General features: G+C 40.7%; 1 protein-coding gene across 1 annotated transcript in view; it reads right to left on the reverse strand.

Moving 5' to 3' along the window:
• Positions 1–1215: 1215 nt before the first annotated feature.
• The window catches only part of MYL3 (myosin light chain 3), a 36944-nt gene continuing 22061 nt past the window's right edge, over positions 1216–16098 (reverse strand). The window contains exons 2-7 of the mRNA XM_054192786.1: positions 15686–15713; positions 10497–10646; positions 9191–9364; positions 7121–7198; positions 5581–5616; positions 1216–2050 (exon numbers count right to left, since the gene is read on the reverse strand). Of these exons, the coding sequence (XP_054048761.1) occupies positions 5588–5616; positions 7121–7198; positions 9191–9364; positions 10497–10646; positions 15686–15713 (459 nt within the window). The 3' untranslated portion in view covers positions 1216–2050; positions 5581–5587. The remainder of the gene's footprint in view (positions 2051–5580; positions 5617–7120; positions 7199–9190; positions 9365–10496; positions 10647–15685; positions 15714–16098) is intronic.

The raw sequence follows: 16098 nt of genomic DNA on the forward strand, positions 1-16098 counted from the left end.
AACAACAGGGCATAGAGGACAAAGAGGAGCTAGTCAGATAGTACCTGCTGGCAGAGTGTTTCTGTACTGAGCCCTCATGGTGCTCCTCAGCCGTATGAGTCCTAGAGTTCAAGGGGTCCTTAAATTAGAGATACCCTTGTAAGAGTCTCGCAGAAGATAGGAGACATTCCCAAGTGGTTCATTTCACCAGCAGGAGAGGAAGAAAGCACTGCATTTTCCAGCTACTCTACACCTTTCAAAACCATATTAAGTTGTCATTAGGGTCTAAATATGTATTTACAAGATGTCAAAGGCAAGAAGCCTACAAAATGGTGTTAGACCCAAGACAGACTAGGCCTTAGGAGATCAGAGGAGCCAATGCTGAGAATAGAAGTGAATGCTCACAAAGGGACTGTTGAGGAGGAGATGGACCACGGGTGGTTGACTATCTCTGGTGTCCATCTCTGGCACGCTAGAGCAGATACAGTTGCTAGTTTCATGGCCTTGTCAACAGCCTGTTCAATGCAGGGTTCTGTTCAGGAGTGATGCTTCAGAGGTGGTTTCTTCAAAACCAGTGATTCATAGTGACCTTTATTTCCCCCCACATACTTGCACCTTTATGTACAGTTAACCCTTATGTACAGGCTGGATATAAAATATTCCTGTCATTATTAACATTTTTCTACTCCTCCCTCTGCATCAGCCTTTTGAATTTCCTTTAGCATTTTATTGCTATTGCCATCAGCTTGATATTACATCTAGCTCTCTGACTGCTGATTTTCTATTATGGCTATTCAATAGTACATTTTGTTATAGGTCTTATATTCATGTAATTTGATTGTTTGTGTTCTCTCGTTCTTAGCAATTCTTCTCTGCAGGGATGACCTACTCAGTCATTGCTATGCAGTTTGTATCCTGGTATTACAATGTTCCACTGATTATCTTCCCTCCACTAAGTTTTCAAGTTTTCTGTTTTAACAATACCTCTTGCTTAAATGGAGTGTTGCATATTTAAATTTTTTGGTATTTCCTAACAAACTGTACCAGCCTCTAGCTTCTCCTTTTTCCAGCCCCAAAGGATATAGCTTCCTTTTTTTTTTCTTTTTTTTTACGTTTTAAATTATTCCCCAGAAAATGAACCAACTTAATCCATGTGCTTTTTCACGCTTCTCAGCTTTCCTTTGCCTCTACTGTGGTTTTTCCCAACAGCATTTATTTCGCATTTCCCCTTTCCTCACACACAGAAACAACAATGAAACAAGGTGACAAAGAATCCCATGTTTTACTGTGAAAAGCTACAGGACCACTATGTATATTAGAACAATTTCCAGTTTGCATTGGGAAAGACACTTTGCTTGTCTCATAGGTCAGACTCTTGGAAAGGGAAGTAAACCTTGTGGAGAAGAGATGCATTTTAGAAAACATTGTGTACACTTATGGTTGGCTTTGTTTGTTTTTTTTCCTTTAATTGCGGTATTTTCCAAAGCTAAGAAACATGTGAACACGGTTGTGTTTCTTGCTGATTTCTGGGCACTCTACTTTTACTATTTCTCTTTAAAGATTAAGAGTTTTCCTTGCATACAGGAGATTTATACAGTTGGTTTAATTTCTTTTCTCCCTTACTCTCTTACAGTTATTTTTTCCCAAATGCAATAAACACAGAGAAAGGTTCAATTGTTTGGGAAGGAAGAGGGGAGGGAAGGGTATAACTAGATGACTAATACATTTTTTGATTGATTTAGTCATGAAAAAGTTACTCCTCTTTTCTTCCCTCCCTTAGTAATTTTGTATTGCTATTTATAGTCTGTATCAGAAAAAAAATTACAATGCCCAGGTATTCATAGTTCAGATTCCAGTTTCTTCAGTTCCTGAGTGTATTGAATCTCCACAGAGGCCACCCTCTTCCAATGAAGAAACAAAACAAAACAATCTAAAAAACATTTATCCAAATAACTTTAGGGACAGCACATTTTTTAGCTCTGTAATGGGAATCTGGGCTGAAAAAGGAGAAGACATTCCACTACATCGAAATCCAAGGCCAGCATCTGGTGTTCTCAGTGCCTATCTTGTCCTAAAAATAAAGTTGTTTTCAAGCATTAGAGGAGGAAAGAAGAAGCAAACAATGACACCAAGAATCAGCCTCAATCATTCTCATGCATCTGTACTCAGCTTATTGGCAGTGAGGCCTGCAGCTGAGTGTCTCTTCACTATGTAGATGCCAACTGACATCAAAGAGCAATCGCACAACCTGACAAAATATCCTTAGTCAGTCCCAACCCCACAATCTCACACTCGATGTGTAAACGATGGGCAAAACACCAGAAGCGGGCATGCAAGGCAATATAGCCATGTCAGACGTGAAGTTAGGTCAAAGACTCAACTTTGCAGAAAGACAGTCCAGTTCCTGAACCACTAGGCAGTTTCTCCTACTTCTGTTTTCCCTCTATTATCTGTAGTCAGCAGACAATCCCATCAGCATCATTTGAGCACAGACATTTCTCTTAGTTAATGTCTACATTTCAGGCAGGATTCAGTTCCTGAATCATAAGTGTCTGACGCAATTTGAGAGACCCAAGGCGTTGAAAACACGCCATACAGATGGCAAATATGGCGTAGGTCTCATGGAGCTTTGTCCTTCTCAACGTCAGCAACTGGACTCACTGCATCTATGTTCCTTCTTCGGAAGGGGTGAATCACTCTGCATTGTTCATCTAACTGGACCTCCTTTAGGTGTGGAAACACCCTGCTTTCATGTAGACACCTACTTGTAGGCATCTTAATCTGATGGGAGACGAGGAAGACTGTGTCAGCCAGACAAATACTGATGGCTTATTCTAGGATTTCACCTACAGTCACATGAGCTCAAGCCACAGGGCTCAATTCTCTTCCCCACATCTCAGCACCTAGAGCCACTTGAGATGTCCCAGAGTACCCTGCCTGGCTGACAACTGCCAGAAAGCTCTAGTCTGCCGCGGGTTCTTCATCCCATCTGTGAGGCCATGGATGTAGGAGACACCTGAGGCATCTCAAACAACACCATGAACCTACCTGTGGGAGACCGAACTAAGCCTCTGTGTATACATTATGGACTGTCCCTCCAGCTGTACTGCTTTAGTACTTGAGTTGATGTGTTTAAATTTAAACAGGGTGGTTTTGTACCACAAGGTTTGTGTTAAAGAAGTAGGTATCTGAACAACTCTGACAACATCCAACTTGCTCCCAAAGATGTTCTTTCCTAGCATTTTGGGCTGTCTGATCAGTTCCCATAAATGAGCATGCACCCAAGAGATAGGCTATGAGATAAGGTCGACTCTGCTCATCACACATTCAGTCTCATGGCAGGGGGAGAGTTGTGTGCATTGCCAGCACAGGGGGTCCATGTAGTCCACCACACATATCCCATAGCCCTGTTCCACACTACAGTGGTCATTAGATCACAAGTAGGGTGTAGTGCTTTCTAGCTATCTAAGAAAGCTTAATGTGTCCTGCTGCCCACGTCTTTCTGGCTGAATAGTGTAATGAGTACATGTGTAGCCAATCTGGGAGTGTTTTCAACAGCAATGTCTACTGTGAAGGAAGACTAGTTGGCTATAATCCTGCAGAACACTTGACGTGGGAGGGGGGCTGAAAAAAACAGTGTAAGAGTCACTAATTGAAGATGTAATTGATTACTCTGTATTATAAATAGTACGTAGCACCTGGGAAAAGCTAGTGGAAAGGCTTTATGTAAGAAAAGTCAATATAGAGTAGTTACAAGTACACTCACAAAATAAAGACAAAAGGAAAGACACAGTTCATTTCTTATATTGGGAGACAGCTCTAGCTTTCCTCCACTCCAGCATATGGGAATGGCCAAGAAACACGAGCCGCTACTTTATTTTTCAATTCAGATCCAGATTCCCACTGAGTTCAAATCCAGTGTTTTGGGATTTGTTTGTTATATGCTCTATGGCAAAAGGCCATCACCCTTTCAAGGATAAAGACCGCATCTGTCTTTCCCTAAATATGCCAACAGCAACACAGCAGGGAGTGGAAGATGCCACCCCTGAATGACGCCCATCATGGCTCATTGGCAAATCAGTGGCACATTGGTTCTCTGTGAGTCAGGAGCTCTCAGCTCCCTTTCCAAACCCATCATAAGTAAAGACACTTTTGCTGGCCCCTGTGCTGCATCTCCCAACCCTGTGCCAGCTTTACTACTGCTCACTTGTCTTCTTTGGTGGCTGACATTGGTTTAGGTGACTCTCAGAAAGACTTTTGGCATCGGAATGGGAGTTTCCCATGGCAGGTGGTTTAGGATAAGATTAAGGATTGAAAACATCTCTAAACAACAAGTAGGGATCACACTAGCTGTGGGATTAGCCACTATGGCTGTGGTCCAGTCCAGATCTTTGGAATCAAAAACCGGGAGCCAGTGTTGGAAAACTGAGTGTATGTTCAGAGAAGATAAATGCTTTCAGAAAGAAAACTGGACTATAATAAGAAAAGAAACCCAGTCATCCTTTTTATCCAGTTTACATTTTGTTCAATGTTATCTTGGAACAAAATTCTCCAAAACCTGGATGTGACTCCTAAACTCCCTCCCTGGGAGTTAAGAGTGAACATATTCAAAAGTGACCACAAAACAGACAGGTCTCGGTAGGCTTGGATAATATCATCTCCAAAAGCAAAACAAAGCCAGGACCGGTCAGGAAAGAGTAGAAAAATAAACAAAAGCAAAAGAAATAGAAGAAAAAAAAACACAAAACCAAAACCCAAACAAACAAAACCCAAAGCAACCAGAAAAAATCTGAAAGAAGCCACTGCTTTCTCCCATTTATCAGACTTTGCAGAATAGATGGAGTTGGTTAACTCTCAGGTCAAACCTTCCCCAAGAGCTGCACAGAGATAAATAATAGTGAATGCCAGTTGAACACAGTGGGCATCTTTTCCAGGAATACAAAAATAAATGATGACCAGGAAATACTGGAAATAAAGTTCAGCTCATTTGCATTGGCGAGACAAAGATACCCATAATGGTACTGTGGTTTGGAGAACAATATTGAACAAAGCCAGAAGATATGCTGGACAAAGCTCATGTCTTTTCCTGCAAAAACGAACCAATTTGCCAGGAGATGTTGGGAGCCAGATTTATGGAAGGCCAATAATTATCCTCCTAGCGTAGGTTCAGCAATAAAAGCATGCATTACTCCTTCTTATCTATTTTTCCTTGTATTTTTTGCCCACTCTTTCTCTAGTCAGCTCAGTTCTATCTCCTTGCCTTTTTAGGAGAAACCTAGGACGAGGGCCTTGTAAGTGGACGTGAAAAATATGCATCTTTTGAAGTTTCCAGTTCTTTGGAAATCAAATCCTTTTAGGATATGTTATGTTGGACTTCTCAAATAAAGGCATCCAGATTAAGAGGCAATTGCAGAAATGTCACCAATTTTCTGTGCACTTGATGGGATGAATAAAACTTTTTACTCATTCTTGTCCTACTTCCTCATACAGCTTATTGAAAACAGTCACCCTCTTTGATTAGTCACTTACACGTTCTTCAAGTCTATCTCAGATGTCAAAACCAAAATGACAAGATGTGCAAGGAGGACAGAAGAGACTCACCTGGCATTCAGTTAGCCATGATATGTTTCACAAATGCTAGAAACAAGAGAAAGAGAGGGGTCATTTATCAATTCCCTTTCGTTGAACTCAGGAATGTCCTGGGTATCTCAGCTTGGCTCTTATATAAATTCACTCTTCTTCTTCTCTCTGATGCAATAAAGACTACAACACTTTGTAAATAAGACTCCAGATATCAGATGCTAAATGCTTTGTAAGTTCTTAAGATAATATACAGAGAGAGTGCAGTGTAGGCAACAGTCTAGGTAGACAGTGGAAACGAACACACACATCAGTCAATCCATAGCTTGCTTAATCCCTTACCCCTGGCTGCTATATGGAACTGGCTTTCCAAAGTATACAGCCACGAGAAACTCTGGGTCCTCATCTTGCAAAGCTTTCAAGACTTCAGCATATTTGTGCTAAGTCAGGGGATACTGAAGGTGCCTCTGGAGTGAACCTCCAGAATCCCCAGAAGGTCACCAAGTCGGGTATCACAACTATATCTCTCCAGTGAACTCAGGTTTATAAACAAACAAGGTACTTCAAAATCAAATTAAGCTTTGTTTCAAAATGTTTCGGGTTCCATTTTTCTCCATTTAAAGAAGTGTTCATTATATATAATTTTTGAAATTCAAAAGGAAAAGGAAAAATACATTTTGCAGTAAGGAAATATTTTTTCCTTCCCAATAATTTTAATTTCTCTGAATTCAGCATAAATTCATGACTCATTTGGGTTGGCTAAATCTACAGATTTCTACAAACAAACAACTTGTAAGAAATGTTTTCCTGAGCTCAGATCACAGGTATTTGTAAATAGGAGAAGACCACCAACCCAAATATTCATGAAAGGCTCAGTGAATATGACAGACCAGATAAATCACCAAGACGATACGGTGGTCAGTCACCAGTTAACCTTAAGAAGGACTCAGCTGTGTACAAAAGCATGTGTTCATGACCCCTACCAGAATACTGTGGTTTCAATGAACAGCCTCAAGTACATAGCCTTGTAAGATGCAGGAGAAAACCATGGTCCAGGTACTCATGGGCAAACCCTTTTGTTCTGTCTTTCTACAATAACACTGAAATAAAATGGAAGGTCTTTGGAAGGACTTTGGAAGGATTCTTAGGACACCAAAGAAGATACTAAGGGTAAAATTTTTTGTTTAGTTTTCGAAGGAAAATTTAGTGATTTTCTGTAAGGAGGTCTCAAAAGGGATGTGTTTCTCTTTTTGAGAGGACAAGGAACTGTGGGAGAAGGTAGAAAAAATAATGTAAAAAATTTAAAAAAAAAGAAAGTCAAACAAAAGAAGAATATACAGCCCCACTTCCTGAAAGGGCCATGGCCATTCAGCTGTGGAAAATACAAGTAAGCTTCAAAAGATAGGGTGTATCAGATGAGTTATAGAATCTGAATTGGTCCAGAATTTGTAAAAGCACACAACCTGCTCCAGATCTTCCACAGATTTAAACTTTGTCAGGATAATTGCAACAACGCCTTCAAGCAGATGACCACTGCTCAGACTAGAGTGGTCATACCTACCTTCATAGTTGATACAGCCATTGGCATCTTCCTGACCAGCCATTAACTTATCAACTTCCTCTTCAGTCAATCTCTCACCTGGGTGGAAAGCAAAATGCCTGTTGAGTATCTGGGCCCTTTTTTTAAGAATTTACAAAGCACAGTTCAAAGAACAAAAGAATAAAAAAGAAAAAGTGAGAGAAGAGGAGGAGATTTCCTCTTCAATTTAGTTTGTGGTGCTGACTGCTAGGAAAGCTACTTATATACTTGCAAACTGAGAAAATTTGATCTGAAAACCAGAAGGACAGAATAAATATGGAAACCCACATGATATCATGTTCACATACTCATTCTTCTAAGAATAAACTTTTTCTAACTGCCAAATCTTGAAGGCTTTAGCCACTTTTTAAACAAGTCCTCACTCAGCAAAATCTTAGTAGAGTCACCATCTAGTTTGCCTCTGAGTTTTTCTGGAAGATTCCAAGGTCAAACTTAGGATCTCTGATTTAGATCAGTGATCCATTCCATTTAATTTAATTATCTAAATATCAGGTGCATATTTGCCTGTAAGGCTTCGTTTTGGTTAAGCAGAGATCAACCCATTCCATCCCCTTTTTTGAATATTAGGCACTGATTTTAGGATGAGAACAAATGAGTTCCAGAAAATTAAACAAGAAATTTGAGGGTGATTTCAGCTGAAATCGTAGAAATAAAGTAAAAGTCATTGGATGCGCCCTGCTACTCTTGTTCTACTTTTCCATCACTGAGTTCTGGCACACAGGAACAAGTCCCCATCAATGGCAAACCTGTGAAAATTCAAAGAATTTTTTGAAAACTGAACAGAAAAGCATGCTAATTTACAGAATATTTGGCTATGCCTAGGATTTGACCAGTATTTAGAGATGCCACTCTAAACAGAACTGTTAACTCTCAAGATTGAAATACTTCCTATTGGTGCTTGAAAATCAGATATTGCCACATTGTTATGGGTTTCTGGAAAGAGAAGAATAAGTAGAAAAGCATTTCTTGTAGTACTGTGAAACCCACAAAACCACTCAGAATGGTTTCTTTGTCCCAGGTAAGGTTAGATAGGGGAATCCTGCTGGGGTTGTTTTCTCATCACTGAATTTGGTCCCCAAACTGACCCCATCATAGTATCGGTGATAAAAAACAAAATAGCATTGCTTTCTTTTCTTATTCCCAGTGTCATTAATAGAGATAGATGTGTCATTGGATGAAAACCCCTGGGCATAAAAAGTTCGGCTTTTTGAATTGATATCCTAGGTCAGAACACATCATTGGAATCCTTTGGTCTGAATCAAATCTCTTTTGTAAAGGCTTATCCTTTTTTTTTTTTTTTTTTTTTTTAAATAGTGGATAAACCTTAATAGAAAAGACTGATCTTGAGAAATGTTTACTGGATTCAGATGACAACACGTCAGTGCCTTCTAATCCAAATTGGAAACCTGTCATTAAGCTACAGCCAAATTTTCTGTCCTGCACTCATTCTGTTGGCATCACTCTTTGTGAAAAACTGAGCTTCTGAAGCCAAAATTTGAGAGGACAGAGAAATATTGATCCCTACTTTAAAAACAGGAGCTTTCTATTTCAGAGACATTTCTGTTAAACAGTTGACTGATAAAAAAGTGCTTCATCTTAAAACTTTTCTTGAAGGTACAGAAAAATGGAGACAAATATTGAAGGAATAGATGGGGTTTCCAAAGTCTGTGTCATTTTATGGTGAAATAAATATTTATTGGAGAAATAATAAAATACTAGAGGAAGGAAGGAAGGAAGGAAGGAAGGAAGGAAGGAAGGAAGGAAGGAAGGAAGGAAGGAAGGAAGGAAGAAAGGAAGGAAGGAAGGAAGGAAGGAAGGAAGGAAGGAAGGAAGGAAAGACAAATATTTGAGCTACAGGTCAGTGATTTTTAGCTTCATTGTTAAAGAACTTTTTTGGTCTTTATAATCAAGGACAATGCAATGGCTGAAATTTTGCTCAGACATTTTCTGCATAAAGGTTACCCAGAATGATACAAGCTGTATGGGAAAGACTTCAGTGATGAAACTGCATGAGAAAAAGGTTCGCCTTACCCAGCGTAGCCAAAACGTGACGGAGTTCAGCCCCCATCACTGTTCCATTTCCCTCCTTGTCGAACACGCGCAGACCCTCCACAAAGTCCTCGTAGGTGCCTGTGTCTTTTGTCTTTGCAATGTGCTGGAGCATGGGCAGGAAGGTCTCAAAGTCGATCATCTTGGAGTTCATGTCTACAAAGACACAGAAGGAAATTAAAGTTTTAGTGGATTCTAGGAGAGTTGAGAACCAACCATGGGGCATCCACCATGGACAGGTGGTGAGGCTAGAAGAACTGTGGCAATAAATGCCAGTTAAAGGGGAGAAAAGCACATAGAAATATTGTAAGTACAGATGGAAGAATGGATAGAGTGGGAAAGAGGCCTGGTAAAGAGAGAAATATGAGTTTTTAAGAGAGAGAGAGAGATGTCTTAGTATCTGACTTAGAAAACATCAAGGAAAGAAAATACTGTTAGATTCCCAAGACTGTTTTATGCAACATAAAAGAATGAAACTAAGCAGAAGACAATAAGAGAAGCTCATTGCCAATACGAAATCAGCTTTGCTTTGCAACCCTATAACACAGAGGTGTTTAAAACCATACTGGGAGGGAGGCTTCAGAGCAAATAGGCTGGACCAGGGCTGGGTATCCCAGTTTCCTGATTCTTTGCCTTTCAAGAGCATCAGAGGGCATTTTGTTCCCACATGACTCCTTGTCCCACCTGCCACTGTGTGACTGACATATCCTGACATATCATAGTTGTTGAATGAGGGCCTGATTGTCAGTTCTACCTCAACAGAAGGAAAGGACAGAAAAATAGCCTAGAAAATGCCTGAACATAGAAATGGTCTGGGAGACATTTCCTTTGTTATGAAGAGATATCCAGTGTATGGCAAATGTTGAAGGGAGATATTACTGTAATTATTACAGACCCTCTAATACATACTTTTGTAGAACAAACTATGTCCTCACATTCAATCTATGCCTTTGTTTCTTTGGATGTCTTCAAAATGTCTGCATTTTTAGTAAACACAAGCGAATGCCTGTCATCAAAGCAATTTTAAAAGGCCAAAACTTGTCATTGTAAAACACATTGACGCACGGGGCCATTAAATTAATTCATTCTCCTAAATTTGAGACAATTATATTGACTGCAAGATCACTTTTTTCCTCTTTTACTTTTCTGCTAGTGAATTGCAGGGGCTCCTCTATATCCTTTGCCATTTCACAATTATTCTTTCCTTCAGAAAATGGAGACCTCATCTCCTTCTCGGATAATTCTTGGAGTGATCTTTTTCAAAACAAACACAGAGGAGGACACCAACCTTCTGGTTTGGGTCTACCAAGCACTTTCATGACCTCAGCCTGGGTTGGATTCTGCCCCAAAGCTCTCAAGACATCTCCGCATTGTGCGTATGTGATTTTCATCTCAGATTTAGGAGTCCGGTCGAAGAGTGAGAATGCTTCCTTAAATTCTGGAAGACAAAATGATAAAAAGAAATGCCATGGTCCCTCAGATAAAGTCAAAGCAAGCCTAGACCTTCCCCCTAACTAACTCTGCCTGACCTTTTTATTTTGCAGTTTGGGAACAAGTTTGATGATCTTTGTTGTTGCTGTTATCTGCAGTGTTTGTGTTCCTCCTCCCCTGCATTTTCCGGTTCAATCGGGGAATGGAATCAGAGAGGTCAAATGCTCTTCTCATGCTATTTCTGTCTCAGTTAATGCCAGGAAGTGCAGAAAACCTTATAGAAATGATTGGCCTTGAGAGCTTTCCAGCTCGTCAGGAACACTTGGGATGGCACAGAATTCAACAGCAGTTCTGCTCATTAGCTAACTGGATATTGTATTCAGCATTATACACTTAGCACGGACACAGCCCATTGAGATAAAGGAGCACCTCTATTAGGAGGTAACAAGATATGCCATGATAAGCTACTGGAATAATCACACAACAAGCAGTCTATTGGTGAGGGAGGGTGAATGCCCATGGAAAAACGTTATAATTGATCAATTGTTGTATTTAACAGTGTCAAGGAGCAGATAAAGAGGAATCCTTTGATTTTTCTTTTTTCTAGCACCCAATCCAATTGCATCTGGAGAATTAATGTTTCATATGTCATCAGCTACCTATGCCAGGCCAGATCTCACGTGTGGAGATGCACCCATTCCCTCCAGTTGTTTCATATCTGGCTGCTTTTGTCTCTTCAACTGAAAGAGGGGAAAATTAGATTAGATATTAAGAAGAAATTATTTACTGTGAGGGTGGTGAGACACTGGAACAGGTTGTGCAGAGAAGCTGTGGCTGCCCCATCCCTGGAGGTGTTCAAGGATAGGTTGGATTGTTGGATCGGGCTTTGAGCAACCTGGTCTAGTGAGAGGTGTCCCTGCCAGGGCAGGGGGGTTGGAACTAGGTGGTCTTTAAGGTCCCTTCCAACCCAAACCATTCCATGATTCTATGACAGAGGAGCATCTCAAGGCACAAGCAACAGCGACAGGCTGTTATCCTTTAATGAACACACTGCATAGTACATGGTCTACCACTGATCACAGATATCCCTTTAGCTTTAAAGCTGTGAATCTCTAAATCTGCCCTTTGCCCTGCTGTTACACTTCTTTACAGTTTTACCTCCTTCTCTCTGAATACAGTAAAGCTATCTTTTTTTTCCCTAGATCCTGACTCATTCAACCATTCAGCCATGCACTCTGCATGCCAGATATTCTCCATCTTTCCTTTCTCAATTCCTCCTCATTACTCTCCCTCTTTCTTTTTTCTTCCTTCTCCTTTGCTTATTTCCCTCTTTCTTTCCTTCTTCCAGTGTTGCTGGGTTTGCTTCTCCTCCTTTCTCCCTCCCTTTTCATTTTTATCATGCCACTCATATCTTACTCATTTCCTTCCTCATCCAAGACTTCCAAACAGTGATGCATTTTCTCATTTTGGACTATTTAATGCTCCTCTTGTTTTCTTCTTTGCATTCTTCTCTTTGCTCTCTCTTTCTTTCTCTCCCTGCCTCTCTCTCTCGGATCTTTGCCTTCTCTCTCACCGGCCAGAGCCGGGGTCCCACTGGCAACCCTCACTCCAGCAGAGGGCAATAGTGGATTTTCACGGGCTCTTTGCTGACACTGGAAGAGTCCAGACCCCCACTCCTAGATCTGGCCTTTCCTGGGGTGTCTTAGCAGCTGAGATGGATAAGAAATACGCCTACTTCCCTGAGCTACTCACCTGCCTGCCGCTTACCTACTCCCTGAGACCAATTTCCTCAGCACCCTTGCACCACCTCCTAAAGGTTCCCAATTCATCAGTTACTGACAGCTCCCATTTATCTTTTGTTTTTTTCTTTTTAATTTAAAATCAGATGTAACCGTCTCTCACCAGAGCATTGGTCTGTGGGTTTGGAAACCCCATTTTGTCAATATACAGAAGCAACATTTTTGGTTGGTTCTTTTTTTTTTTTTTTCTCATTTGCATTTGCGTTTGCTGGTTTAATGCAAGTTCCCATCAAAGCAATGAAACCAGTATGGCTATGGCCTCTAACCTCCTGCTAGCCATTAAACCACTGGCAGGAGCAGCGTATATTTTCATATGTCTAATTGCTACCTATCTTCTCATCTTGAATAGCTCATATTCTTCTCTTTTCAGCAATTTAGGGGGCTGAAGAGGTCAAGAATCCAGTTTCATAAATAAACGTTGCCACAACCAATGAATTTCAGTGGCAGTTGAGGTAGGAAGACACGTAAAGATGGGTGTGTTACACATGGCTTCACCCACAGAGTATTCTTCCCCTTCTGAAAGTAACATTTTGGGGGCTAACATAATAATGAATCCTTGCAGGGAAGTAAGTTTGGTGCAACAAAGTCTTTTCCTTAGCAAGAGGAAGAGGTTCAGAGTATCCTAGAAGATAGGGTTGGAAAAGACCTTGAGATGCTGTGTTGTCTGTTTCTCCTCCACCACCTCAATTCAAAATCAGTTGTCAGAAACACAGTTCGGGTCAATAGTGGCAGACTGATGGCAAGTAATATCTAACATATAGGATGAACTTCCTATTGATCTAGTTTCAGATGACAAATGAGGAAGCATCTAGTCTCACTGGGACATCTAGGTCCTCATCTGGTCAACAGAGAGAGAGAGAGAGGTAGTAATTATACATTAGAGGTCTATTTTTAAATAAACACATATAAAGGTGTAACAGGTGACCATGACCTCCCGAGGACTTCCTGAAAGAGGATATTCGACAAAATTAACAGTGCAGTGAGGAGCTGAAAATGAACTCAGAACAAAACAAGTGCAACTGAAACCCAGAAGAAAGGGAGAGCTGGCAATCTTGGAATCTTGAGAGAGTGAGAAGTGAATGGGAAAGAGAAAACAAATCAAAATTGACATATTAATCTAGAGCTCCTGTGAGTCCCAACTCTCGAGTCATGCCAACAGCCAGTATAACAGCTATAAATCATGGCAAGTGGTGCTTGCTTTCTAACCTGTGTTTTTCACACAAAATAAAACAATCTCAAAGACGAGAATACTGATTGTCCACTTTCTTCAACTGGTGGCACATTTCTTGGCAAGGTTTTGACATGTGCCAACTAGTATAGAGGGCGGCACACGCCAGCCAAACCAGGGACAACAGTGGACCATGCTGTAGATATAATTCTACATCTGAAGCATCTAAGCCCTACCTATGAGTAAATGTCTATCTAGCAACTATCAATCTGTCTGCCTACTCATCTATGATCCTAAGCACCTTCTGAAGGTCAGGTGAAGGAGAGGAAAGAAAAAAAAAATAATCAGAAGATGCCAGGAGGAAAGGAATTGAAGAGATGGCTGATGAGCAGTGATCAGTCCCAAAGTGATTCCTTCCAGCAACTCATGGCGGAATCTATGAACTAACTGCGGGGTTAACTTTGAGTGAGTTTAGCATTTCTCCCCAGTGCTAGCATACAGTATAACTCTGTTATGCTGCTGTAGCTGACGTGGAGGTCTTATAGTCTTTCTCACATAGATGATGTTATCTGCTTCCTGCCCCATGGTTTTTCCTTTAATATTTCAAGGACATCCTATTTCACAAGTCCTGGATTCCCAGCTTTTCTCTGTGTATGTGGTGAGTACAGCTAGACCAGAAGGCAGCTGTAAGAAAAAAAGAATATCTTTCTGTTTCTAGAGATGATCTACATCTGCTTTAGACCTGCTACCTTTCATGGCAGCCCGGGGGTTGCTCCAAATTTGCCATTTCCTAGCCATTCCAATGGACCCATGGCCAGAAAGGTATCACATTTTTTTCTGAATAGGTCTTTTCCCATTTTCTGATATAATCTCTAAAGCTAGTTCTCCTCAGCGAGAGGGAAAACAAGGCATTTAAACTGGGTGGTTCCTATCCAATCCTCAAAACATTAGCTGATGGGAGATCCAGCTCTTGTGTGCTACTGGACTAGTTCAAAGGTTTGTGGCTCAGAATTGTGACTCTCCTACAGTTCTCTCATGACTTTGGGACTGGAAAAGGGGCACGTTCCCAGAATTTAATAGTTACCTCCAATCATGAGTTACTTTTGACCTGTTGTTAGAAAATAGAAACTAAAGCTATTAAAGGGGGGCTTGAAAATCCCAAGGTAATTTTGGAAGTCTGTGGCAAATCATCAGTCTCTAAGATATTATGGCATTTGGTTCCACTTCAGAAAATCCTTCTTTCTGTATCTCTTCTCTCTGGATCAGTCTGACTGGATAGCCTGTGATTTTTTTTTTTTTAAATTTTTAATCTGTTCTGATTTAGCCATTTTCTGATACCATCTTTCATAGGCTCTACCAAGTTCTGCCAAATGTTTAAAGACTAAAGCAAAATTCTGCCAGATGTTTGGCTCCATCTGTCAATTATCCCCCTAGGTAAAAAGCAGGCTGGTAGTTGAGGAAAAAGGGGACAGCTGCACTGGTAGTCTTCCCAGGACTTCATGCATGAGGTTTAAGAATCAGTTTCTTGGGCTGGGACAAAGCGTTCAGAAACTAATGCTGATGTTTTGCTTTGAAAGCAAAAAAATGCCATCACTGTCATTATTTGCTGGTTTCTGGAGAGATGTCACAAAACTGTAACAGATTAAATTCTGATTGAATACAGGGAAAAGTTCTCAAAAGCAGAGTTGTGAGACTTTCTCTTGAAAAGATTGAAGTTTTGTTAGCAGTTTTCTTAAAAGAAAGAGAATATATATGGACTGAGGTTTTGAGGGAGTTTTTTTATTGGGTTTGGGTTTTTTTATTTTTATTTTACCTCATTGGTAAATGAGGCTGATGTCTTCTTTAATGAAATAAGTACCTAATTTGCATGGTGCATGACTTTCACCCTTTTCTCTTGACCAGCTTAGCAGAGGACTTGGAGGATGGACAGAGAAAGAGCAAAGCCATAACTTAAAAGCATGGGAGTCAACTTCCTTCTCAGGAGACCTCCAGTGCCACACCCATGTCCACCCCAGAACTTGCCAGCACTTCCCAGTGATGGTATTTACTGTGCACAGAAGAGAAACACATCTTCCTCACCTTCAATCTGATCAGGGGTGAACTCAACCTGGAAGAGACAAAGAATAAAAGCCAGATAAAAACAGAAAACTGAAGTGAATAAGAAAAGCCCTGGGTTAGTCTCTGTGTTATGGATCTGGGTGCTTGTGAGGTCCATGAAAAATACTGACTCATAAATCCAAGAAAATAATTTTATAGAGACGGTAGATTCTTCTTTCCTCTTCCACCTTCCCTATTCACTAGTCCCACCTTTGGGACCTCTGCCCCACCACAAGGCTGTAAATTCCCTTTGTCGATTCTTCCGCTGCTCCTGTGTTCCTGCTGTAGTCTCTTTCCCTATCCCAAGTGACTGTCCACCACTGATGCCCTCTGCAGAGATGATTGTAGTAACACTATGGTAAACCTCAGGCTATTTCACTGAAAGGGTTTTTATC

This window comes from Rissa tridactyla, chromosome 2 (genome assembly GCF_028500815.1).
Source record: "Rissa tridactyla isolate bRisTri1 chromosome 2, bRisTri1.patW.cur.20221130, whole genome shotgun sequence".
Classification (NCBI taxonomy): domain Eukaryota; kingdom Metazoa; phylum Chordata; class Aves; order Charadriiformes; family Laridae; genus Rissa; species Rissa tridactyla.